Source organism: Patiria miniata, unplaced genomic scaffold, assembly GCF_015706575.1.
Source record: "Patiria miniata isolate m_02_andy unplaced genomic scaffold, ASM1570657v1 HiC_scaffold_1, whole genome shotgun sequence".
Classification (NCBI taxonomy): domain Eukaryota; kingdom Metazoa; phylum Echinodermata; class Asteroidea; order Valvatida; family Asterinidae; genus Patiria; species Patiria miniata.
In genome coordinates this window covers 23,582,104-23,607,490 of record NW_024037047.1, presented here as the reverse complement: position 1 = coordinate 23,607,490, position 25,387 = coordinate 23,582,104, and the positions used below count along the sequence as shown (strand labels likewise).

At 39.5% G+C, this 25,387-nt stretch overlaps 2 protein-coding genes and 1 pseudogene across 2 annotated transcripts; all 3 read left to right on the top strand.

Moving 5' to 3' along the window:
• Window positions 1–3,343: 3,343 nt before the first annotated feature.
• Window positions 3,344–14,911, top strand: LOC119726025. The gene is made up of 2 exons (XM_038197648.1): window positions 3,344–3,698; window positions 12,853–14,911. Exons 1-2 carry the CDS (start codon window positions 3,596–3,598, stop codon window positions 13,638–13,640), a joined length of 891 nt encoding a protein of 296 aa, XP_038053576.1. The 5' UTR covers window positions 3,344–3,595; the 3' UTR covers window positions 13,641–14,911.
• Window positions 14,912–18,224: 3,313 nt separating this feature from the next.
• LOC119726015 lies at window positions 18,225–21,378 on the top strand. The gene is made up of 2 exons (XM_038197638.1): window positions 18,225–18,392; window positions 19,981–21,378. The coding sequence occupies exons 1-2, from the start codon at window positions 18,272–18,274 to the stop codon at window positions 20,778–20,780; spliced, it is 921 nt and encodes a 306-aa protein (XP_038053566.1). The 5' UTR covers window positions 18,225–18,271; the 3' UTR covers window positions 20,781–21,378.
• Window positions 21,379–23,822: 2,444 nt separating this feature from the next.
• Window positions 23,823–25,190, top strand: LOC119731938 (annotated as a pseudogene).
• Window positions 25,191–25,387: the final 197 nt, after the last annotated feature.

Here is a 25,387-nt window from a genome sequence, read left to right as displayed (position 1 = left end):
GTATTTTATCTATGAAGATCTCAATTTTATTTCGAGGGTTACTTCAGGACAAACGTCAAACGAAAATCAATGGGACATTGATTATGCGTCCCTTTCTCCAGCAATCAATGCCACGCCCTTGTTAGCAAATCATTTTCATTATAAATACATGCATTATATTGGTGGGATGAATGACCAGCAGCTTGTGTCATGGCGGTCCTTTCGCCATGGAAGTAGGCCCCGTGTGTGCACATTGATCATGTACATGTACGTGCCCGTCTTTGTTTATACCTTAAAGATGTAGTGTCTGTGCTGTAATTTTTTTTTTTCGAATTGCATTTTTCCCCAGAAATACAAAGATTATCAAATTTGGAATTAGGACTTCTGGGCAACATTAAGTTACGATTGTTTTGTTAATTTTTTTATTTGTTACAATTTCATTGTTTTTTTTTGCGGCTAGGCAATGATTCATTTGTCGCAGGGTGGACTGGTTCTCGCCCCTCTTCATGTAATCCCTTTCAAGATTTATTTTCTACCTTCGGAATGAGTGGCATTTTAATGGGGTAAATAAAACAGTAGGCATTTTTGTTCCATATAGGCCTGCTGTAAAAAAAAAAAAAAAATAAGGACAGTCTTTATTATCTTGAATAATCTTCTCTGAAAACGTAGACGCAGTCTTGAGTCGGATGTACGGTAACAGAGATAGAAACAAAGAATGACCAATTTCTAGTCTGAAAAAAGCTTTAGTCCAATGATCGATCGAAGGTACAGGATCACTTGCTTTTCTTGCATTTTCGTTTCCAACTAGGCCTACTCCACTCAAAATCCAAAGAAGAATGCTCAAAACCTCACCCGTTGAAGTTTCAGCTAAGTGCATATGAAACTTTTCGAGAAAACAGTGCAACAATCCATCACGCAAAAGCTTTTGATGGCCAACCACGATTTCGTCCATAGCACTTTTTTATTTTCAAAAATCAGACAACCTTTTTTAACTGTTCGTTGGAAATCTACATTCTAGATTTCTTCTAACTGACAGCAAGCCAGCCGGAATCATTGCAAGGGGTAGTAATAGTACCACTATTATACGATCTTAAATTTAATCCAACTTAAGTTTGTTGATAATAATTCGGTAGTTACTTTTTGAACAACTGCAAATGATCAAATTATTCCTCAATGATGTTTGTGATTGACCTCTTGCCACGGGTGGCGGAACACTTTTCAAACTTGGGGGAGGGGTGGGGGGTGGGCACCAAAAAGGGGCACTTGCTCAGAAAAAGGAGCACCTTCCGTCGGTGTGAAAGTGAGAACCCTTCGGCCTCCGCAATGGCGGATCCAGAACAAATTTTTTTTGGGGGGGGGGGGTGAAGGGCCAAACAAAATTGGTCCCCAAAAAGTGGGTCCACAAATTCACAGCGTGGTGTTCGGGGCCCGCTTAAGGGCCCGAAGAAAAAAAAGGATTCTAGATGCTCTGTGGTGCGATCTGAGGCAATTTCTGACCACTTTAACTAATTTTGTTTCAGAAAAAGATGGTGGTGTACGTAGTGGCTGCCTGACGTCACTTAAAAAATAACACATTGGGCTTTTTTTTTTGGGGGGGGGGAACCATGGCCCCGTTGCCCCCCCCCCCTCGGATCCGCCCTTGCACATTCGACACACCACGCGTGTATGTACACCCTCCGCCCTCGCCAGTATAAACTCTCTGGATCCGCCCATGAATTTGACTATATGTACATGTAGTCATGTACAGCATGTGTAGAGATACCATTTTTTTTTATCGCGAGAGGGGCACTGTTGCTTTTGATGGCCAGCTCGGTGACCATTTTATTCGCAATCGCGTGAGGAGGAGCACTATTATCTTTAAAGGCCAGTTTTCTATGAGATGGGGCACAATTGTAATGTTGCGAGCGGGGCACTACTAAAATTGTGCTGGGGGCAGTTTTCCATGTGGAGAAGGTGCACAATCTTGTTATTGCGAGAGGGGCACTTGTGTTTTTGAGGGGCAGTTGAGAGGAAACAATTATTATTTGTAGCTCGATTATATGCTTACACATGTGTGTTTGAGGGGTGCATGTCCCCCCCCCCCCCAGTTCCGCCGCCCCACCTGCCTCTTGCGTAACAACCACTCACACAGCCACTGATTTTGTGCGGTACATGTATATTGTTGATGTACCCTAATTAACGTGGCGCGGCCCCCAACGTGGCTCACTTTGATTTTTCGCCTGTACTAGCGCCTATCTGCATGCATGGAGCAAAAGTTTGAACTGAAATTTCACAGAAAGTGAAATTGCCTCAAGTTCTAAGCACTCCCGTCCATACATCGCGAGTTTACTTACCCGTTATTAAGGTAGAAGAACAATTTATTTTGGCGTGATTTTCGGATTTTATTTTCAAGTGCAAAGTGAACCCTTTGAAAATGTCCCGAAAAATAAGATTTTTTTTTCTGACAAACATCTGGCTGGGTAAGTAAGTAGAGATAATAATGATTTGTCAGAATTTATCAAGTTTACAGAAATTTTTAAATGTTAATTTGGAATTTTCCGAGATTTATTACAAGTGCGCCTCGTTAGGGAACACTCTACCAATTTGTGCCCAATTTCCGATCGCCACCGTTTTCGAATTTTGGATTTAATTTTATGAAACCGAAATTGTTCACAGAGGTTAAATAGCAAGCATTTAATAAGGTAAAAGGATCAGTATTTCACTGCATGAATTTGAGGTTTGTCAACAAAGAGGTCATTTGGCAACACCGTACACGAGGAAAGATGGGTAAGCTTCGAAGTGCGCCACGTTTGGGAACACGACTATTCAGTGTCAATGAGTGCAACCTCGTCCCTAGGGTGTCGAGCAGTACGCGCCCACCACTACCTGCTCTCTCACCCTGATATTGGATCATTTGCATGAGCAAGATTTTTGAACACGTATGCAAATGAGGAACAGTCTGGTGCCTGGATATGCGTTGCACATTAGCGTTTGTTTTTGTATGCGGTGTCTGGGGTAAAAACAGAGTCAATTCGTAGCAGCGCGAGCACGGCGTGAGTTACGAAAACACGATTTTTGAAATCAAACTGTTACGATCTTATCGAGACAACATGCAGTATCATATTTCATATTAATATGAGCAAATTGGAAAGGAAATTAGTATTTTCAAGAAGGCGTGGACGAATGATTGCGAAAACACGTACTGCACGTTGTGAATAATAGCACCAAGTACACGATAATAATCCATTACTAGCCAATTGAGGTATCGAATCAGTATACAGGAAGAAAGTTTCCTATCCAGGGTTTACTATTGGAAACGAGGTTGGAAATAAAGTAAGCACTGGGGACGATGTTGCAATGAGTGTCACTCATGCGTTTCATAGGATGTGCCGGTGAACGGACGGGGATCCAAATGCCTATTCATAGCCCGTGTCCGCGCAATTGATACATACGTTCCGCGTGTTTGAGCACCAAAAAAAATGCAAATTATCTGCAGGATCAGAGCCTTTTGGTCTTTATCGCAGGAGCCCGTGTATTGTTACTGTATTTTTCATGGAACATGTGTTAAGTGCGGCGTTTGGCAAAACAACAAGAACACCTGATATATGCCTATTCCTGATTCATAACATCGGCCATAATGCAGTGTCGCCACGCCAGATGCTTTCCAACCACAGCCATCGTCCTGATCATCATGGTCTTCTTGCTGAACTGTGTTGCTTGGTTCTCTCTTATATATCGCGGTAAGTGGGTCGACAGGCTGGGGCAAAAAGAGGAAACCCACTTTTGACAGCAATCATGTTCATCTACTTGTTGAAAATTCACCTTAATGATATGAAAATATGGATCTTTACATAAGTGACGAAAAATGATTTGCAAATGCATTTTGCCTTTGAGTTTATGGTATCTGGTGAGTCCAAAAAGAAGACCCCAACCCCCCAAAAATATATTTCATATTAAAAATAATGACTGGAAAGCCAATGTCATGAGCTACTATCAGACGGAAAAAAATACTGAAATTGCTCAATGGCGTTCAAACAAAATCACCATATAACGCAATGACCCTAAACATGTTTCGTCAAAAATTATTTATAACAAACAACCCTGGTTAGGCAAACAATCTGATTTATAAAATCCACTTTTTTTAAAAGACCACCAGGCCTTCAAAAGGACTTCGTTGAATATTTTTTAACTTTTAAACTGAGGTTTTATCGCTGGTGATGTTTAACGACAATTCTGACAACGATTCTTAAAATCGCAATTTTGGACGAAAGGTGTTAGGGACATTTGTGTTTAAATGGTGATATTCTTTGAACGGATTGAGCAACTTCAGTAATTGTTTTCATCTAAAAGTAGCTGATGACATTGGCTTTCCAGTCATTATTATTTTGGTGCTACATAGGCCTATGTTTATTATATTATGAAATGTGATTTTTTTTTCCCCCGCTTTTTTGACTCGCCCTGTAGTTAAACAAATTCATGAGCCACACCTGTTGTCCACGGATGGCTGTATTCCATCCGCTTGACTGAGCTCCGGAGCTTGGTTTGAAGATTAAAAAAACACTACACTACACTGTTAAAAATGCCCGTAAATTTACGGACTCCGTAAAGTGATATATTCCGTATTTTCTCCGTAATTTAACGGACTTTCCGTAAATGCAAATATTAATTATGCTAATTAGCGTGATTACAATCAACCACATCAGCCCATACACCTACACATAATATAGTACATCTAAGTACATATATTATTTCACCCACAACCGTGTACACATGTCCAAACTCCTGTTAAGGGTCTGTTTATTTTACGGAATGAAAAAAAACTTTTTCCGGAAATTTTGCTGCCAGCAAGAAAATAGCGTTCCATTTTCCTGCAGCAAAATTTCTGCAACTTAGTGAAAGACCGAAATTTGGACAATCCCTGATACCACTCTCACAACAGGTAGTGAGGTACATTAGTAACCAAAATGCTAAGGATCGTTACACAGTGGACAAAAGCACCATTGTTTCACCTAAGCATCTCCATGGTATACCTTTTCGAAAAACATGACAAAATATAATTAATAATAATCTTCAGAACTGCAAGCATCTCAACAACAAATTTGGTATCAAATTAAAGGGGACAACAAGATCTTTCATTTAAGTGGTATGTCATTGGGATTAAATATAGTTGAGGGTGATTTTGTGGGTTAAAAAAACCTTTTTTGGTCAAAAGACCTGTTTTTTCCGGCTAAAATCATGGATTTCGGGTATTGTGAGATGTTGTTTTTAAGTCAGAGAGAAAGGCTCAAATTCTATGCCAAAAGAGTTTTTGTAATTGATTATTAGTATCTTAATTGTTTAAACTTGTTCCAAAGATAAGCGGAAAAGTGAGGTACCTTAGTGATAAAATCGTGACACGGGTGGACAAAAGCACCATTTTCACACCAAAGCATCTCCATTGTTTACCTTTTCGAAAACAAGGTAGGATGCAAAAATTGGATGATGGGAAGGGCCATTTATTACATCATTATGACGTCATCGGCTAATTATTACACACTTATACATTAAAATTGAGATATTAGTTAAGAATAAGCCATGGATCGTTTTTTTTTACATTTAATATACGTTTCTGAGATCAAGGAAATCAGTGCAGTAGCCAATTTTGTTCTAAGTTCTTTAAAATATTTAAATACAAATAGTTTGATAAAATGAGGCATGTTTTCTAATTTAATGTATTAATTAAACATGTATGTACATGTACATTTGACCCTCGCTCCTATCCCCTGTTGTGATCAATGATTCGTTAAAATGCAATGTCTTACGTCATGATTATCTCACAAATGATTACCTCAGGAATGATGCCACGAGGCATTATTTTCCACAAAAGTTTCTACTGTCTCTTCGGCTCCGTATTCTACATCAACTGGCAATGCATTTATTGCCCTAAACCCTTCAACATTAGCCAGGAATTGAGCATATACTTCTCCGGCGTTACAATTTAAACCTTTTTGTGGACAACGTAGTTTTTCTGGTGTAGTTTGCATGCAGATAATGCAAGCAGTCCAATCCATGATGACTGTCCTGAAATACGATAGTAACAGTTCACATAAGCAATAAAAAGGTAGAATGCTCAAACCAATTATACGTTCCAATGTTGCAAAATAATACGTTTTGTGGAAGTTTGTAAACTTGCAAAGGTATATTTTACGCAAGATGAATTATATCTACAATTTCTACAAAGACTTCTGTTCATTTTTACCAAAATCTCTAATAATTAATAAACAAGACGACAGATGAAGCTTTTTTAAAGATTATTTATTTGCACGATCTCAGTCGCAATCCAGCTTTGTGGAAAATAACAAGAAAGGATAAACTACTCACACAGCGGACCTTCAGAAATGCTCTGCTCGTGTCACACAGAAGATGATGTCTGATAGATATTTCAATAGGATAGACGGTCCATCAACGACAAGAATGGTGAATTTAATCGAAAAACACACTTGTGCCTGTGCATCATGGATAATTGTTTGTCTTTTTCACGTCCCAAACTAAAAACCTTTACAAACTGCAGGACATGACTTGCTGCACTGGTATTGTGTTTGTAATGGTTACAGCCCGATAGTACGAATGTTCTCTAGTCCGAAGGGTCATTAGTCCAAAGGTTCGTTAGTACGAAGGTTCAATAGTCCGAAGGTTCGATAAACCGAAGGTTCGATAGTCCAAAGGTCCCATTAGTCCGAAAATAGAATACGGTTAATTAATCCGAAGGTTCGATAGTCCGAATAGACGATAGGGTTCGATAGTCCGAATTGAGGAAAAGGTTCAATAGCCCGAATTGAGAATAAGGTTCGATTGTCCGAATGGGCCTACGGTTCGTCAGTATGACTCTTCGGACTATCTGACCTTACTGTTGATTTGGACTATCGGACCTTATTGTCGATTCGGACTATCGGACCTTATTTACTGTCGATTCGGACCATCGGACCATCATAGAGTCTTTTCGGACTATCGAACCTTATTGTCAATTCGGACTATCGAACCTTCGGACTATTGAACCTTATTTTCAAGCCCGCTGGAACAAACTTTTGCCAGGGGTGCTGGAATTTCTAAAGGACGGACAAAATTAATGCGAACGCGGAGCACAAAGCCCTTACGGCGTGGCTTAAAGGGCCCCTAAAAGCTTTGGAATATGGATGCTCTGTGGTGCAATATGAGGCGATTCCTGACCACTTTCATATGACTTTTTTAGCGAACGTTTTTTGAGATTATAAAGACAATTTATTTCACTATTTTGTTTAGAATATACTGTTGCTCTTATAACGTTTCTACTGTACTGAAAAGTCGAAAACCCTGTATTTGTATCTCCATTCTTTGTTCCATTTAATTATGGACAAAGAATTGTACCATTATGCATGACATCGCATGTAAATATTATTGTTGCTAGGCTGCTTTCTTACATTTAGTAAATTCCGTCGTGTATGTTTTGTTTTATTTTCCGAGCCCTTATGGCGTGGGGCCACAGGGCCAGGGGCCTGCTTTAAGGCCCCTGAAAATGTTGGATTCTGGATGCACTGTGATGAAATATACTGAAGTATATACTTAAACTTATAAAACCCGAAAGGATGTTTTTTGGTTCAAGTTAAAACAAAATGGTTCCACTGGAAGCGGGTGAATTTCTGTTCATAAAAATATTCACATAGGCCTAAACGATGTAGCTCTTGATATATTTGCAGTGTTATTTGTTTGTTACAGGGTATGGCAAATATAAAAGACTAACAGACCAAATGCATTTATATTTATATTTATGATCGGTAGGTGGCAAGTATGGGGCTAGGCAAGGATTTATCGGTCTACTGAGTTTTTATGAGAAAAAACTTGCAAAGGGTGACAATAGCTTTTTTATTAAAACGAAACTACACTGGAACTAGTTTCAATGGAAGCCCGTCCCACTCCTATTAGCTTGGGATGTGTGTTAACCTTGCTATTTGTAACTGTTGAGTACAGAATGCTAGCAACGTCAATGAAAGTTTTAAATGAAAAGAAAAACCTTCAGGGGAAAGGTATGAACTTTGCCCCTATTGAAAGATCGAATGAAAAAAATCGTGGCAAGCATAATCAACTTTGCCACCATTGTCATGGCCGAGGTTATTTTTTTCGGGTCAAAGCTTCCATCATATCCTAGACATGTCATGATTTTTAGATACATTGAGAGAAATATCGATTCTGCACTGCCTGAAAATTTAGAAAATACCTCCTCCTGATATTTTACAGTGTTTCTTTGTGCTAGACGTTCGAAGCGCCGCGCTTAGCCGCGGCAAAACTAGAAACGAACAAAACGAAGGAGATATTTTTTATAGCAAGCATAATGTATAGCGCAGCGGCGCAAATTCAACGTCGTAGAACACTGCTGGCTAGGGGGTGCTGAAGCATATTTCAGCACCCCAATCCAAAAAGTTGGGGTTGCTGCAGCACCCACAGCACCCCCCATTCCCGCGGGCTTGTTATTGTCGTTTCGGACTATTGAACCTTTGGACTGATTAACCTTATTCTAAATTCTGACTATCGAACCTTCGGATAATAAACCTTCAGACTGATGAACCTTCGGATTAATGAACCTTCGAACTATTGCATCAAATGTTCGGATTAACGAACCTTATTTCATTTTCGGACTAACGAACCCCCTATTATGGAAATTTTGAGCATTTGAACTATCGAACCTTCGGAATAAAGAACCTTCGGACTATTGGACCTTCGGACTATCGGGCGGCCCCCCGTTTGTAATACATTGTTAAAAGACGTACCATCACCATGCCGGCCACCCTGCTAATCTATTTCAGGTTTAATACCACGTCGGTTCCTTTCTGTCTGGCTCCTAACCCATACCACATCACCCGTAATATACAACACATATAAGAATGTTACGTCTTCCAGCCATACTAAATGGTCAAAACAAATGGATGTGGTAAAGACCAAATTCAAGGAGCCGCACAATTTCACATTATTTTTTTTCTGCGTGACAAATACCGTTATTGTAGCACTTTTGTCCATAATAAAAAATGCTTAGATTTTTCAAGAAAATTTGAAAATAGTGACGTCACTGCAACAGCAAATCAGCTAATTGTTACTTCAATGTCACTGATTATATCACTCTTCAATTCAATGACCCTCAAAATGTCAAATTAATTACTTGGAATCTCATCACAACGCTTGACGACCTTATTTTCTACAATTAATTACTGTACGAGCTCGGTAGTATATTGTGACGTCATTATTACATCATAAAGTACCCTTCCTGTCATCTGATTTTTTTGCATCCTACCCTATTTGTGATCGTAACACATTGGCAAAGCTTTGGTGAAAAAAGGTGCTTTTAAATACCATGTAACGATCCTTAGTATTTTTGTTACTAATGTAGCTCGCTATAAGATGCCTCACTTTTCCGCTTATCTTTGGAACAAGTTTAAACATATTTATGATACTAATAATCAATTACAAAAACTCTTTTGGCATAGAATTTGAACTTTTCTCTCGAACTTAAAAACAACATCTCACAATACCACATACGGTTTGCATGTTAAAACAAAGTGCCAATGTGACTACCCAAAATCCATGATTTTAGCCTAAAAAAACATGTCTTTTGACCAAAAAAGTTTTTTTGACCCACAAAATCACCCTTTACTATATTCCATCCCCATGACATACCACTCAAATGAAAGAGCTTGCTGTCCCCTTTAATTTGATACCACATTTGTTGTTGTAATGCTTGTAGTTCTGAAGATTATTATCAATTTATATTTTTTTCATGTAATAATTAGCTGATGACGTCATAATGACGTCATACATGCCCTTCCCATCATCCAAATTTTTGCGTCCGTCTTTTTGTCGAAAAGGTATACCATGGAGATGCTTTGGTGGAAAAATTGAGCTTTTGTCCACTGTGTCACGATTTTTTCACTAAGGTACCTCACTAAGGTGTTCCACATTACACCCAAGGTCTTCACGTCACTGTTTTCCAAGCAGTACCCCTACAGCATACCAAGACTGTGATTTCACCCTTGTACAGGGGTAAGTGACCTCATAAGGGTACTCTCCATTACGTCAGTCCATGGTCAGTCTACCTTTACTCAGAAATGATGTCATATAAGTTATGTTTTCCTTATATGACATCATCTCCTATTTTCACCCAAAGTTGCCCCTCAGAAATTGTATAAAATGTCCACATTTTCCCACTTTCATGGAGTTCTCCTTCTTCTCCCTGGGAAACCAGAGGCATGGCCATACGCTGATTCAGCCCTATGCTCTGGCCAGTCTTCATCTACGATATTCTGTCTTCCGTCTCCTACTTCTGTAATTATACAAGACCAGTTTTTAATTGAGTTCTTGAGAATAAAATACTTTCTCCATACAGCTGAGTTCATACCAGGGTGTCTTTGTATTCTTCGTAGTCATCGTTCATCTTGCTCTTAGCCACAGCTACCCTATCCTAATATATAGAGTATAGTCAAACATCCCAAAGACTATATATCCAAAGCTATATGTTACATTAGTGCCGCCATTACAACCAAGTTTTTCAGCTGGCTGGGATCGGCCAATATTGCACATCACTACACAAGTAAGGCATGTTTTGAGGGCCAAACATCATTCTTAGACCATTCCTGAAGTAACTATGTGTGTCATGTGTGTCCTTGGCATGCAAATATGAAAATTCTAAAGTGCCGGTTTCTCGGAAACTTGATTTCTAGCCAATATCTCAGCCAATATTAAGGTCAATAATGACTGGGTTTTTTTTAGTGCGATACTTTCGCAAGGTTATCTTCCATTTCCAAATCTTTTTCCCATTCCTGATAAGCAGTAGATCGAAAGTTAAAATAAAAAGACCGTTAAACTTGAAACAAAATTGCGGAAAAATCAACTGCGAGAGATATAATCCACACTTTTGCTACAGATAACACAGTTGACGTAGCTCTCGAGCTCTCTGGTTAGCTTGACACGATGACGCCATCAAGTATCAGATTTCAAGCAACCAAAGATTTCTAGATGTAGTATTTGGAAATCAATCTAAAATCAACCGTGAGAGATCAGATTTTGCTTTTTTTTTACGGGATTTGCTAGAATAATCCATGATCTTCATTTGTGATATAACGTGCAAAGTCGCACGACCCTTCTTTCCGGTTGAAACCGGAAGTGCCTTGTTATTTTCAATTGGTAAAAGATGTAAGAGATGCCTTCAACGATGTTATTCTGTGGAAAGGGTGGGCTTTTCAAAATTCTAGTGACGTCATGTATTATTCGAGCGCGCTCTGACGGCAGGTGATCACGGGTCTTGTGATGTAGTCTTAAAGGGATATATTTAAAACAAAATATATATCTAGAACCGTAGGCCCGATTCGATTTAAATATGGTACATGCATAGTCAGGGACGTGTTATTGATGAAAAAAGGCCACCGGCTGATATTTGTGCTCGTGAAGCAAAAGCATTCTGCTGTAGTATACCTTTCTGTTTTATCGATCATGATGATGGTCTATATGTGTATGTGACTTGTGTGGACGTTTTTGGTAAAGCGTATGCTACTTTGTTTTAATTGCTTCATTTCATTATGACGTTGTTTGCAGATGATTTCCGACCAGTTCCGATATACCGTCAATGGGAATATGTCACAAGGACACACAACGCTTCTAAAAACGCGTCGAACAAGAAAAAAAATCAATCAAATTAAATTAAACTATAAAAGAATAACGACTAAAACCCAACAAATCAGAATAAAACAAATCCTCACTTAAAATCAAAATTAAAATTTACGATTTGAAGCAGTTTATAAATTAATAAATGCAATAATGAAGAAAACGAATGTATAGTACTCTATAAACGCCAGGATATAAGTACCGTTAAAAAAAGGTTAAATTTTGCCCAACTTTTTACCCAACGTTAGCACAATAGTCAACATCCACTCTTTCGAGCAAAAAATGCCCAACGGCCGTTGGGCAAATACGTTTACCTGAAACTTGGTTAAAATTGCAGACAGAACAGTTGGGTATTTTAAATCATCCATTAGTTGGGTAAATGGGGAAAAAATAGTTGTTGGTAAGCCATTAACCGAAAGTTGTTGGTCAGTTTTTTCTCAATTGTTGGGTACTAAGAAGACTCAGATGTTGGGTACTATATTGTATACATTTGCTCAATTTTAGGGCAATTTTGTTTAGCAGTGTTTCAGGAATGCTTATACCTTACACAACATTACACAACATTACATTTATTTCGACTTGCATAAGGATTATATATACATGTTATATAATAAAATTGACAATACATGCATAGATATATTTACAAAAGTGAACATGAACTAAATGGCAACATCAAGTGACAGACATACATGAAAAGACAGAGCAAAGGGAGCGTTCCAACGATGTGTTTGCACAGGTGAATAAGAGCACATGTGGCCTTTGATTCACGTCGAGTAGAAAGGTTATAAAGATTCATTCTTTTGTCAGGCATTTACTTTGCCCATGTGTTGGGTAGCAAATTTTCCCAACTTTCTGAGAAATTTTATTCTTTAAAAACCGTTGGGCAGGAATTGTGTCCAGTGTTTGTGGAAACTTTTTTTGCAATGATACGTTCACTTTATTCACCTTTGTTTTTAAAGAAACTGCCGTAGTTTTAAATCAAACTCACATTCCTCATTGCATTAATATTTATGTTCAATACTGCAACATAGGGGACACGAAATGGCAATCCCAACAATTTCTGTATAACTCACTTATGCTTGTAACATTGTATCGTATGCATAGCTGTAGGTCTACCTCGTGTCGGCTGATGACCGAATCCGGGAGGCTCTATTATGACTTGTGTGGACGTATTTGGTAAAGAGTATGCTACTTTGTTTTTAATAACTTTAGTTCTTATTATGTTTCTTGCAGATAATTTCTTCCGACCAGTTCCGATATACCGTCAAATGCAACATGTCACAAGGACACACAACGCTTCTAACAACGCGTCGAGCGCCAGTGGCAGTCCCGTCCCAACACAAGCTAACCCGACAGCCGCCAACCACCCCAGCAAAGATGGCGTCGGTAACGAACCTCTGGACTACGAAATCGTCATCTCCCACTATAACGAGAAACTGGATTGGATGAAGCCCCTTGCCAATCACAGTCACGTGTATCACAAGGGGAAAGACAAAGGACCACCTTTTGATGTCTACAAGTGGGAAAAGTTACTAAACGTGGGGCGAGAAGCCCACACCTACCTGCACCATATCATACACAATTACGACAAACTCGCCGATATAACCGTCTTCCTGCAAGGCACGGATCCTGGTAGAGAGCATAGGCGATGGTGCTTTTCCAGTGCGATGGAGTTCGTTCAGCGAGCCAAGAAACACCAGTACTGCAACATCAGGCAGCGCTACGGCGGCTGGGGGCGCGTCCGCCATCTTAGCAAGTGGCTGAAATCTCTTGAGAACGGCCAGATGCGGAGAGCGAACCTGACTATGGGCGAGTTCTACACGGCCTTGTTTGGTACCAAACCTCCCAAAAGGGTGCCAGTATGTTATGCAGGATGTGTCTCTGCTTCCAGGAAAAACCTGAGACGGTTCCCAGTTAGTTTCTATGAGAAAGCCATTTCATTTGTGAACGATCATTGGAACCCAGAGGAGGGCCATTACTTTGAGAGACTTTGGGCAACCATAATCAATGCCAAGAAATAGTGATTTGAATGCAGATGCGCTGACCTACACTCCTTTATGTCTTGCAAAAAGCCCTCGCCACGAAAATGGGTACTTTACATATCGACTTCTTTATTGGTTTCTTTCGTTCAGTTATGCGGGAGGGGTGTGGTCAGACACCGGGGCGGGTTAAATGTTTTACATTGTATAAAAGTTGTTCACTCTGTTGTGCAGGGCCAGTAAAACAAAACGTCCCTTTGGATAAGTCCTTGTCTCCCACAATAACGGGAAAGGCTACCAGTTTTTTTTTCAGCCAACATTCGGTCTGTATCTGGGTATTGGCCACATTTCGTACGAGTTTCACTGATAGCGGCCATGCCTGAAAAGAATACAGTCATGTCTTTTCTTCGTGACTACCTTAAAAGACAAATACAATACAATGTTCAGAATAGGTCTCTTGCTATCACCGCAACGGCAACAATGGGCCTCTACAGTTATGGACGATGAAATAAATACAAGGAATAACAAAACTGAATATTAATTAAATGTAATTGTACACTATTATTTTGATCTTGAATTTGAATTACAGATAAGTTTTACATTTTCACTGTCCTGTTTCTCGATATTTCACCTGTCTGCCAATAAGATCAATGCATAGTTTTGTCCCTGTTCTCATGTGTGCAATATACCCTTACAAAAATGTCCCATGGCGATTTCCCATGGGATCGCCATGGCGATTTTCCATGGCATTTTTCCATGTGGTACATGGGGTTTTGGACTCCATGTACCACATGGGATTTTTCCCATGGAATTAATCCCATGTATCACATGGGATTTTTTTCCATGGAATTAACCCCATGTATCACAAGGGATTTTTCCCATGGAATTTACCCCATGTACCACATGGGACTTTTCCCATGGAATTTTCATCATGAGATTTTTTCCATCGAATTAACCCCATGTACCACATAGGACTTTTCCCATGGAATGTTCACCATGAGATTTTCCCCATGGCCTGTTTCAGAATATAAACCTTATTATAGTTCCTCAGTATACCTTTCCATAGCAGCATCCAATATCTGCATTATGGTTTTACCTCATGTCAATTAGATTCACACATTGTGGAGTGACTCCGAAGGTGATTGCCCCAAGTACAGCAGGTAGGGGAGTGTCGAAGCGCTCTATGACAAAGTAATGTTTTCTTCCGGCTTCCATACCACTCTAAAAGTTGTACCATAAATCACAGTACCCTAAATGTTTTTGATAATAAATTGTTTTCAATAATAATAAATGAATATAAATTATCCACAGTATTTTATGTGCCAAATCTCAACATAAAAATAGACTGCATTCTTCATTTGACTTGAATTATTAATAGCAAAATTCAAAAAAATGCAAATAGAACACTCATAATTGACACATTTTTTTTTCAAAAAAGGTCTCATGGTGTTCCCATGGTGTTCATCCCCATGGTGTTCATCCCCATGGTTTTCATCTCCATAGTGTTCATCCCCATGTTGTTCATCCCCATGGTGTTCATCCCCATGGTGTTTATCCCCATGGTATTTCCCCATGCGCGCATATGCGTTGAGTAGAAAAGCATTTCCGTAGCGATGCCATTGGTCACCATGGCCCCCATGGTGGTCACCCCAACATTTCATGGTGGTGCTTTTTTGGTGGCTTGAAACCTCATGGTGGTGCCATGGCATTACAACAGCTGTCCATGGTGTTTCCATGGGACATCATGGCGTTACTTTGACTAGACATGACGTTCAGATGGGCCACCATGGTGTTTTAAAAGACCACCATGGTATTTAAAGAGACCACCATGAGACCACAGGTGGTGCCATGGGTTTACAGTAGCTGTTCATGGTGTTCCCATGAGGCACCATGGCGTTTCTGTAGCTGTCCATGGTGTTCCCATGCGACACCATGGTGTTTTAAGAGATCGCCATGGTGTTTTAGGAGACCACCATATGTATCCCTTTGATTCCCATGGGTTCCCCATGGGTCCCATAATTTAGTTGACCTATTGCGGTAGAATAGCGTCAACGCAGCTTGTGAAATACTTTGTCCAATTACATGATATGCAAAATGGACGCGGAACGCGCAGAATCTGAGACAAACAAAACTGGGAGTACAAGAATTCCGTGTGTTTCCTAAGGAGCGTGGCTAACTCGCAAACGGCGAAAGGTCAATTGTTGGCGAAGTTCCTGCAGGGTGTTTGGCCCAATGCGGTATACCCTGTCCTTGAGGTACAAAAAAAAATATCAATAATATTTGGAATATGGATGCTTTGTGGTGCAATCTGAGGCGATTCCTGGCAACTTTCATATGACTTTTTTAGCAAATGTTTTTTTGGATATTATATCATGCCATATTTTCAATGGGGAGCGCCAATAAAATCCTAAAATCATTCACACTATATTAACTAATGCACCCTTGTCACGGCTATTTCTTCTTTAGGGGGAGACCGTTCGCATGTACATCACAATCCTTCTTTTTGCTAATGCAATCTTTTTTTACGGAATTAATTTGGGGGGGGGGCTAGACAATTTTTTTTTGTTGGGGGGGGGGGGCTACAGCCCCCCCCCCCCTGTAGAACCGCGCCTGCTTTTGATTCACCTATGTCAATGCACTCTCATCATGTTTCTAACACATGTACATCTCTAAGATTTCAACTTCGCAACTTGGGTTTAATTTGGAAGTATCTAACTCACTCAGCAACAGAGAAACTTGTTCACGCCCTTATTTCATCTCAGTTGGATTTTTGTAATTCCCTGTTGTATCAGCTACCCCGTAACCAACTTGCTCGCCTACAAAGACTCCAAAATTCTGCCGCTCGAATTGTGACCCTGACACCCTCTAGAACTTATATCACCCGGATTTTGCAGTCTCTGCATTGGCTTCCTGTTGCTGACCAGATTAAGTAAAAACTGTTACTGATTGTTTTTTATTGTCTGCATGATTTAGCTCCTGAATACAACATAGACCTATAACTCCATATAATCCATCCAGGCGATTGAGATCTTCTGATGCTTCTTTGCTGGTTGTCCCTCACACACACAAATCTTCGGGTGATCGATCATTTTCTTACGCAGGTCCTCATCTTTGGAACAAACTACCCCTCGCCATTCGCAATATCTCATCGCTTTTTGAATGTATAGTGGCCCTGAAGACCTATTGTTTCAGACCACTCAGAATATCCTTGTTTAGTTAAATTTAATTGTTTTGTTGTTTTCTGATTTGATATAATTTTGTTTTGCGCCATGAGCATCATTTATGGCGGATGCTGGCGTGGTATAAATTTCCATTATTATTTATTATTATGTTTATTATTATTATTATTATTATTAGGGAATTGTCAGTCTTAAGCATCCTGTAAACTCGTGGCTCCTGTTGCGCTGACATTTAAAAAAAAAAATATTGCATTTTTCCAACGACCAGCGTGAATTGGAGAACACTGGCTTTTTCAAAAGTGCTCCTAAATTCATATTAATTTTATTTCCCATTTTCTTTGCAACTGATTGCATTCCTGTGAAGGGGTACTAGACTGATTATCCGACCTTACAATTTCACAAAGTCTATACAATTCTCCCGTTTTCATCTTCAGTGGGTCAGGGAACCAGACTACACAAGAACACGATTGGTTTGATTGGTTTTCCAGCATCTACACAAGCCCGAACTTGAAACAAGTCAGTTCAACAATATTTGCTGTAACATACTAATCCTCCAAATCCATCTGAAAATTGCAGCAAAGCAAATGTTGTACATTCTCTTTTAAGTTGCACAGAAACATGATGATCAACATGTCATCTTTCATTTGCTTTTAATTTTTTGGTGGGTTGACCACTGACTTCTTGAGAAATTCTCACCCAAAGAAGACGACCCCTATTTTCCCCAAAGCGGAAAAGTAGCCATCTTGAAAAACGACCCCTCCACAGCATGGCAAAATAGCGCCACTTTCAAGCCCAACATCCAAATTGAAAATGCTCAGAATTGGAAGCCCCAATTTCGGTCCAGAGGTTCATTGCCATATCTCTTCCAGCAATTCCCCAATGTTGTGGCTCTCAGAACTCTCTAATATAGCATATTTTGAGGGTAAAACTTTTATTCATGAGCTCGGTGGATGGGTTTAGGCCTATTCACCGGTGTCAAGGGCGGATCCAGTACACAATTTTTTCTGGGGGGGGCCCAAAAAAAAATTGATCCCCCCAAAAAGTGGGTCAAAAAAAATCCGGCGTGGGGTTCGGGGCCCGCTTAAGGGCCCCGAAAAACTTTTGGATTCTAGATGCTCTGTGGTGCGATCTGAGGCAATTTCTGACTACTTTTACCAATGTTTTTTTGAGGAAAAGATGGTGGTGTACTCATTGCCTGCCTTTATTTCGATGTCACATAAAAAAAAAAAAATCGGTTTCGTTTTTTTTTTTTGGGGGGGGGGGACATGGCCCCCTTTGCCCCCCCCCCTGGATCCGCCCTTGACCAGTGTGCACCCATAGAGCGCTTGTGCATTTTGGAGGCCAACTTTTCATTATGTCAACTAGTGCTGTCCAGTGGCGCCTATTGATCAAATTACAATGCATGCACTGAACAGAAACTGAATTGAAAATCGAAAGGAAAGAAAGTGTTAGCAGTGAAGTATACACGTACACTATCAAGCCTTATCGATACACATGGCGCATTGTCAGCGACCACGCAGAAATCTGGCCGTTTTACTCATCGCTTTACTCATGATTTTTCTTTTCAGATACGTCTTTCATGCCCACAAAGACACCCTAACGGCTTCAAGTAAAGGTAAGCCCACTAATCAGGCCCACTTTACTCACAGTTTAGCCAGCAAATGTCTCCAATCATTCCACTGGGGTAAAGAAAATGTCCTCAGTATTCCACCAACAAAGTTTGCAGACTCAATTCATTTTTAAAGGAGACTTTTCTTCAATATTTTGCACATGAGAGGGAAGTCAAGTGATTTCAAAATGGGGTTAAATACTAGACTGGTACATGTCCAACCATGGTCCAACTATTTGAAAAGACTGACCTCTCCATACAGTGTCAATAGTCTGGTGGCTGGACTATGGAGAAATGTGTAGTAAATTGAGACTAGTTCCCGCTTTATGACACGTGTTTCTTAAAATTCTTTTGGCATGGTTGATTCATGCCGTACTGAAGCTCTGTTGGGCTGGTTGTTTTAGGTGCCAGTCTATTTTCTGGTTTTTGCATGTTTTCAATACCTTAAGTTTTGGGACTCTCATACACAGCATTGAGAGTCCCAAATGTTCGGACTAGCTTTAATCATGATACTACAGGAGTTATAATGACTACTGGGCTGGTGAAGAAGTTTAACAAGGAAACATTGAATTCTGTATCTGCAGATGTCTATTTATCCTGTAATCTTCAGGCAGAAATTACAAAATTCACCCCAAAATTACTGGAGAAGTTTCTCTAAGCCATGGGTCATGCCAACACGTTCTGTTTAAATGTGATATTCTTCGAAGGGATTGAGCAGTTTCATTATTTTTCATCTAAAAGTAGATAATGAAATTGCTTTCTAGTCATTATTATTTTTGGTGCTAAATACATTTTTTTTTTTTAAATATGAAATATTATTTTAGGAGTTTTGGTTCCGCTTTTTTGGGACTCGCCGTGTAGATATGGTCATTAGATATTCCTAAAACGGGAAACGGCATTTATCCTAGGCATAAATGAACATTATACTTTAGCTAGCTTTTGTCGAGTGAAACAGGCGTGATTACCAACCTCGTTCCCATGGTGTCCAGTGGTACTATCATTTGCATATCCCCAAATCTGGGATATTTCAAATAGGTGCGGAATAGTCAGGGTCTTGACAGCTCAACAATACCAGTCATTGTTGTTTTCTTGACACTCAGTCTATAGGTAAAGACTGAAGCAATTGGTCCTGGCGTCAATTCGGAAAAAAAAAACAATTTTCGTTTTGCAGTTTTGTTCTCCGAAACTTCAAGTCACGGTTACATGTACCAACCATTCCACGATTCTGCTGCCTTGTGTTGGGGATTTATATTCATATAACTTGATCATATTACTAATTATCTAAATCCCGGTATCTATGAATAATTATGCATGCGGCGGAGAGGGCGCTCCGTTTTGATCGGCTGATGACCACATCCGGCAGGGTGGATTATGACTCATGTGGACATTTTGGCAAAGCATATGCACTTTAATTACTTCATTTAATGATTATGTTTTTTGCAGATGATTTCAATCAATCAACCAATCAATAACAACCAACCACTCGAGTGATGACTAAATCTGTGAGGGTCCATTATGATTTGTGTGGACGTTTTGGTAAAGCGTACGCTACTTTGTTTTTTAATTACTTAAGTTCTTAATGTGTTTCTTGCAGATAATTTCTTTCGACCAGTTCCGATATACCGTCAATTGGAATATGTCACAAGGACACACAACATTTCTAAAAACGCGTCGAACGGCAGTCTCGTCCTTACACCAGTTAACTCGACAGCAGCCAGCCACTCCAGTCAAGATGGCGTCACAAACCAACCGCTGGACTACGAAATCGTCATCTCCCACTATAACGAGAAACTGGATTGGATGAAGCCCCTTGCCGATCACAGTCACGTGTATCACAAGGGGAAAGACAAGGGACCGCCTTTTGATGTCTACAAGTGGGAGAAGTTACCAAACGTGGGGAGAGAATCCCACACCTACCTGCACCATATCATACAGAATTACGACAAACTCGCCAATATAACCGTCTTCCTACAAGGCACGGGGCCTACAGACCATAGTCAAACATGCTTTCCCACTGCGATGGCGTTCGTCGAGAGAGCCAAGAAACACAAGTACTGCAAGATCATGGGCAGCTACGGCAACTGGGGGCGCATCCACCAGTATGGCAAGTGGCTGAAATCTCTTGAGAACGGCCAGATGCGGAGAGCGAACCTGACTATGGGCGAGTTCTACACGGCTTTGTTTGGTACCAAACCACCCGTCACAGTGCGATCCTGTATGACAGGATGTGTCTCTGCTTCCAGGAAAAACCTGATACGGTTCCCAGTTAGTTTCTATGAGAAAGCCATTTCGTTTGTGAACGATCACTCGGACCCAGAGGAGGGCCATTACCTTGAGAGACTTTGGGCAACCATAATCAATGCCAAAAAGAAGAAGAAGAAGAGACACATTTGAATCGGAGACACATTCAAACCGGAGACACTCCCAACTGGTGCCTGTTAACGTTTGTACCTTCATATTAAACTCTTAAGAGGTTGCCAACTCTCGACTTTGTCTGCGGCTCCGGTTTTAGTTTTAAGTAATCTGTGGGACTCGGTCAAAGATTAACTGTTTTTAGATCACATTTTTGCAATGTAAGAAAAATAATCCTGTGCAGTGCGTGGACAAACTGGTATGTGTGAATTAATGTGTGAAACACTGAATTGTGTGGCACGAATTCAATAAAACAAGACGGAGAATGAGAATCCATCTTGTGGTTCTCAGACCGACATTTCCTGCCCGAATTATCGGATACAAAATTGAGATTTCATCATCTGAGCGTATATAGTAGTGAATTTATGCTATAACTGCCAAAGGAGGAATAGTGAAAACCCGGAAATGACGGCTGGAAACAAAATTGTATTCATAACTAGAGGTTCGCGTTTGTTGTTACAAACGCAGAGTGGTCGGGCAGGCATCTTGTTCATGAAATACTACCGAGTTAAGTTATGAATATGTTTATGTAACAACAAAGGATCACGAAATTAAATCTTTTCCATCACAATACATTATTTTGTTGAAAAATGCATCTTTAACGGTGTACTAAATTTCTGTAAACATTTTTGTACACATACGAGTTATTTCTGGCTGAATGACGTCATTATGAAAAAAACGGGAAGTGAATACTGATTTAGTCCGGAGTGGATAAATGTATTATTGTGAAGTTAAATGACGTACGCAAAATATGGAAAATATAACTGTATGTATTTGTAACACCTAACTTCCGGTTTCATGACGTCACTAGTATTTGGAAGCAAAAGGTTAACACTAATTGTTATGGTATCGTTATTTGGGCTACAAAGATATACGACATAGATCAAATGATAGAATTCAATTTAATTCACTGTTTTTTGTGACTTGCATTTTTTTACTAAACACTTGCATAATATATATGTCTGTAGTAAAATGCTGGTGGGGGACGGGATCCCCCCCCCCCCCCCACACACACACACATTTTGAAGCGGGGACAAATTGTTTGGTCCCCTTACACACTTTTTCTTCCCTGAATGAAAATTGTAGCCTACTAAAATATATGATTCCATTGCTCAGAATAGCTGATTCAATGACTCAAAGCTCGAAAATGATGTATACAAGATGATCTTTTGCTATGAAAAATGGTTTTAGTGGTCAGAAATTGCCTCAGATGGCATCACAGAAATTGCTTTTCTAATTCTATAACTGCTTGCGTACTCAACGAAATCCCCATTTACATTAAATTCCCCACATTTTCATCCCAACACTACGCTGCCTACCCGATCTGTGGTCGGGTAAATCAGCTTGTGTACTAACTGCAGCACGCACTGAAACTCGCAATGAACTACACATGCACTTTTATGCCCGATCAACAAACATGGTGGTGAAGGTCATTTGTCATTTATGGGCCTCAGACTATTGACAATTCTAAAATTGGGACGAGAACGATACTCCGACTTCCTGCTCCATGCATGATCGCTCATCTTTGGGTCTTTTGCCCTGTACGTATAGGCACTGTTCATATAATAATACCAGAGTTGCAATGACTTTTTATAGCTGTTGAGTAACAATTAAAGGGAATGTACATTTGCTTTTGCTGCAATTTTCAGAAATAAATGGATTTGGAGGATAAGTATGGTATAGAAAATATTATTAAACTGACTTGTCTCACGTTTTGGGCTTGTAGATGCTGGAAAAACCAAGAAAACCAATTTTCTTGTAGTCTGGTTCCCTGACCCCACTTAAGATGAAATGGAGCAATTAAAATACATTGGGGAATTGCAAGGTCATAGAATTAGTCTAGCACTGACTTGTACCCCTTCGCAGGTGTGTGATCAATTGTAAAGAAAAGTCAGAATAACTAAATATAAAAAAATGGCAACAGTTTTTGAAAAAAAAACAACAACATTTTTCTCCAACGCTGGTCGGCGTTATACAGTTTTTCTTGAAAATGTCTGCACACCAGGAGCCATGATTTTAAAGGATGCTTTAGACTGTCAGTCCCTAACAATCCAGTAAGGTATTCCGTGATAATTTGATTATTTTGTTTTTTGATGCTTGCAAATGTTGTATCTTCCCTTTAAGAGAAATTGAATTCAGTATCTGCCGATATGTCTAGTTAACCTGTAATTTTCAGGCACAAATTGCAGAATTCATCCAAAATTACTGAAGTGTTTGTTTAATGGAGGTCATGGGTCATGCTCTTTTTATTGTTCAATGTTTATGGTGTGTATAGATTCTGTGGTGAGTATCAAGTGAAAAGGCAAGTAGATTTAAAATGTAGAAAACAGTTTTCCCCGGATATTTGGCATGCATTATGCATGGCACAAATACGGAGGAAGTCCAGCTATTTGAGCCAGTATATGGGGCTATGTTGGGACGAACGTCAATTAAAACAAAGACCAATTATACACATGTATAATTCTAAGCAGTTAGCAAAGTTGTGAAAAAGTTATAAAAAATAATATTAATAATTAATAATGGGCTACGAGTGGGATCGTCGTGGATACAGAGTCCAATTATGGCAGAGGCATATAACATATAAAATATATCACATTACATAAGGTACAATTTAAGTTTGCGTTTGAAAATATTATAAGACCTTAAACATCTGAGAGACAATGGTACATTATTCCATATTTTAGGTCCGGAGTATTTGATGTTATGTTGAAAGGCAGATGTTCTATGTTGTGGTATGTGGAAATGTGTGGAAATGTGTAAGTTAGTAGACACACGAGTATTATAGTTATGCAAATTGCAGTTTAGTACAAACATGTTTGAATAGGAAATGTGCAGTAAATTGTTTTTAAACTTGTACATAAAGCTTGTTGGTATTTATTTAGGTTTGTTATTCCTAAATATTTTAGTTCACGCAAGAGAGGTTGACTATGGGCCCTATATGGTGAATTTGTAATAATTCGAACAACTCTTTTCTGAAATTGTATTAGTTTATCCAAATTCGTACGGAATGTATTCCCCCAAACAATGTTACAGTAAGAAAAATAAGGAAGTATTAATGAACTATAGAGAGTATTTAATACCTCAAAGGGAACAGTATGTTTTAGTCTGTTGATAACTCCAATACTCTTAGAAACTTCACATACAATCTCATCGATGTGATATTTCCAAGTCAATTTTTCATCGATGATTACACCTAAAAATCTAAACTTGTCTACTTTCTTGATAGTTTTGCTATCCATTAAAATATTTAAGTTTGATGAGTTATTCTGTTTTTTTTTCCTGTTACTGAAGATCATATAATTACATTTAGATGAATTAAGAGTTAAGCGGTTAGCTTTTAACCAATCACAGATACTGACCAGTTCATTATTGACAATATTATACAGGGAAATAAGATCTTTATTACAATAGAATAAACTAGTGTCATCAGCATATAATATAAAGGATAATAAGTTAGATGTCTTTAAAATGTCATTAATATAGAGTAGAAATAACAAAGGTCCCAACAGAGAGCCCTGGGGTACTAGTACTCCGCATGAGATGCCTTTTAAATCAGAGAGGCAATTATTAAAAGCTGTACACTGTTTACGATTATTCAAATAACTCGCAAACCAATCATGGGCAACCCCACGGATACCATATAATTTAATTTATGAAGAAGAATATCTTGGTTTATACTATCAAATGATTTTGATAAATCTAAGAATACACCGATTGAAAAAGCATTCTCCTCAAACGTTTGGACTACTTTATCTGCTAGGTCAATAAGTGCCATTGAAGTGGAGAAATTAGTTCGAAACCCATATTGGTTATCAGAAATGATGTTATATTTGTCGATCACAGTTACGTGTATCACAAGGGGAAAGACAAGGACCGCCTTTTGATGTCTACAGGTGGAAGAAGTTACCACACGTGGGGCGAGACGCCCACCTACCTGCACCGTATCATACACAATTCCGACTAACTCGCCGATATAACCGTCCTACAAGGCACGGATCCTGGTGGAGAGCATAGGCAATGGTGCTTTTCCAGAGCGATGGAGTTCGTCCAGCGAGCCAAGAAACACAAGTACTGCAACATCAGGCAGCGTTACGGCGACTGGGGGCGCGTCCGCCATATTGGCAAGTGGCTGAAATCTCTTGAGAATGGCCAGATGCGGAGAGCGAACCTGACTGTTGGCGAGTTCTACACGGCCTTGTTTGGTACCAAACCTCCCGACTGGGTGCCAGTATGTTATACAGGATGTATCTCTGCTTCCAGGGAAAACCTGAGACGGTTCCCAATTAGTTTTTTGAGAAAGCCATATCGTTTGTGAACGATCATTCGAACCCAGAGGAGGGCCATTACTTTGAGAGACTTTGGGCCACCATAATCAATGCCGAGGAAAAGTGATTTGCATCGGAGACACTTTCTTAGTGTTGCGTGTTAACGCTTGTTCTTGTGTAGTATACCCTTAAAATGTTTGCCAAACCTCGATTTTTTTCTGCAGCTGCGGGATTTGGTTGAATTAATATGAGTAAGACCATCATACAGTGAGTTGTGACGTGCCATCCATAGGCGCATCGTGCTAACGCACAGTCGCATCGTGC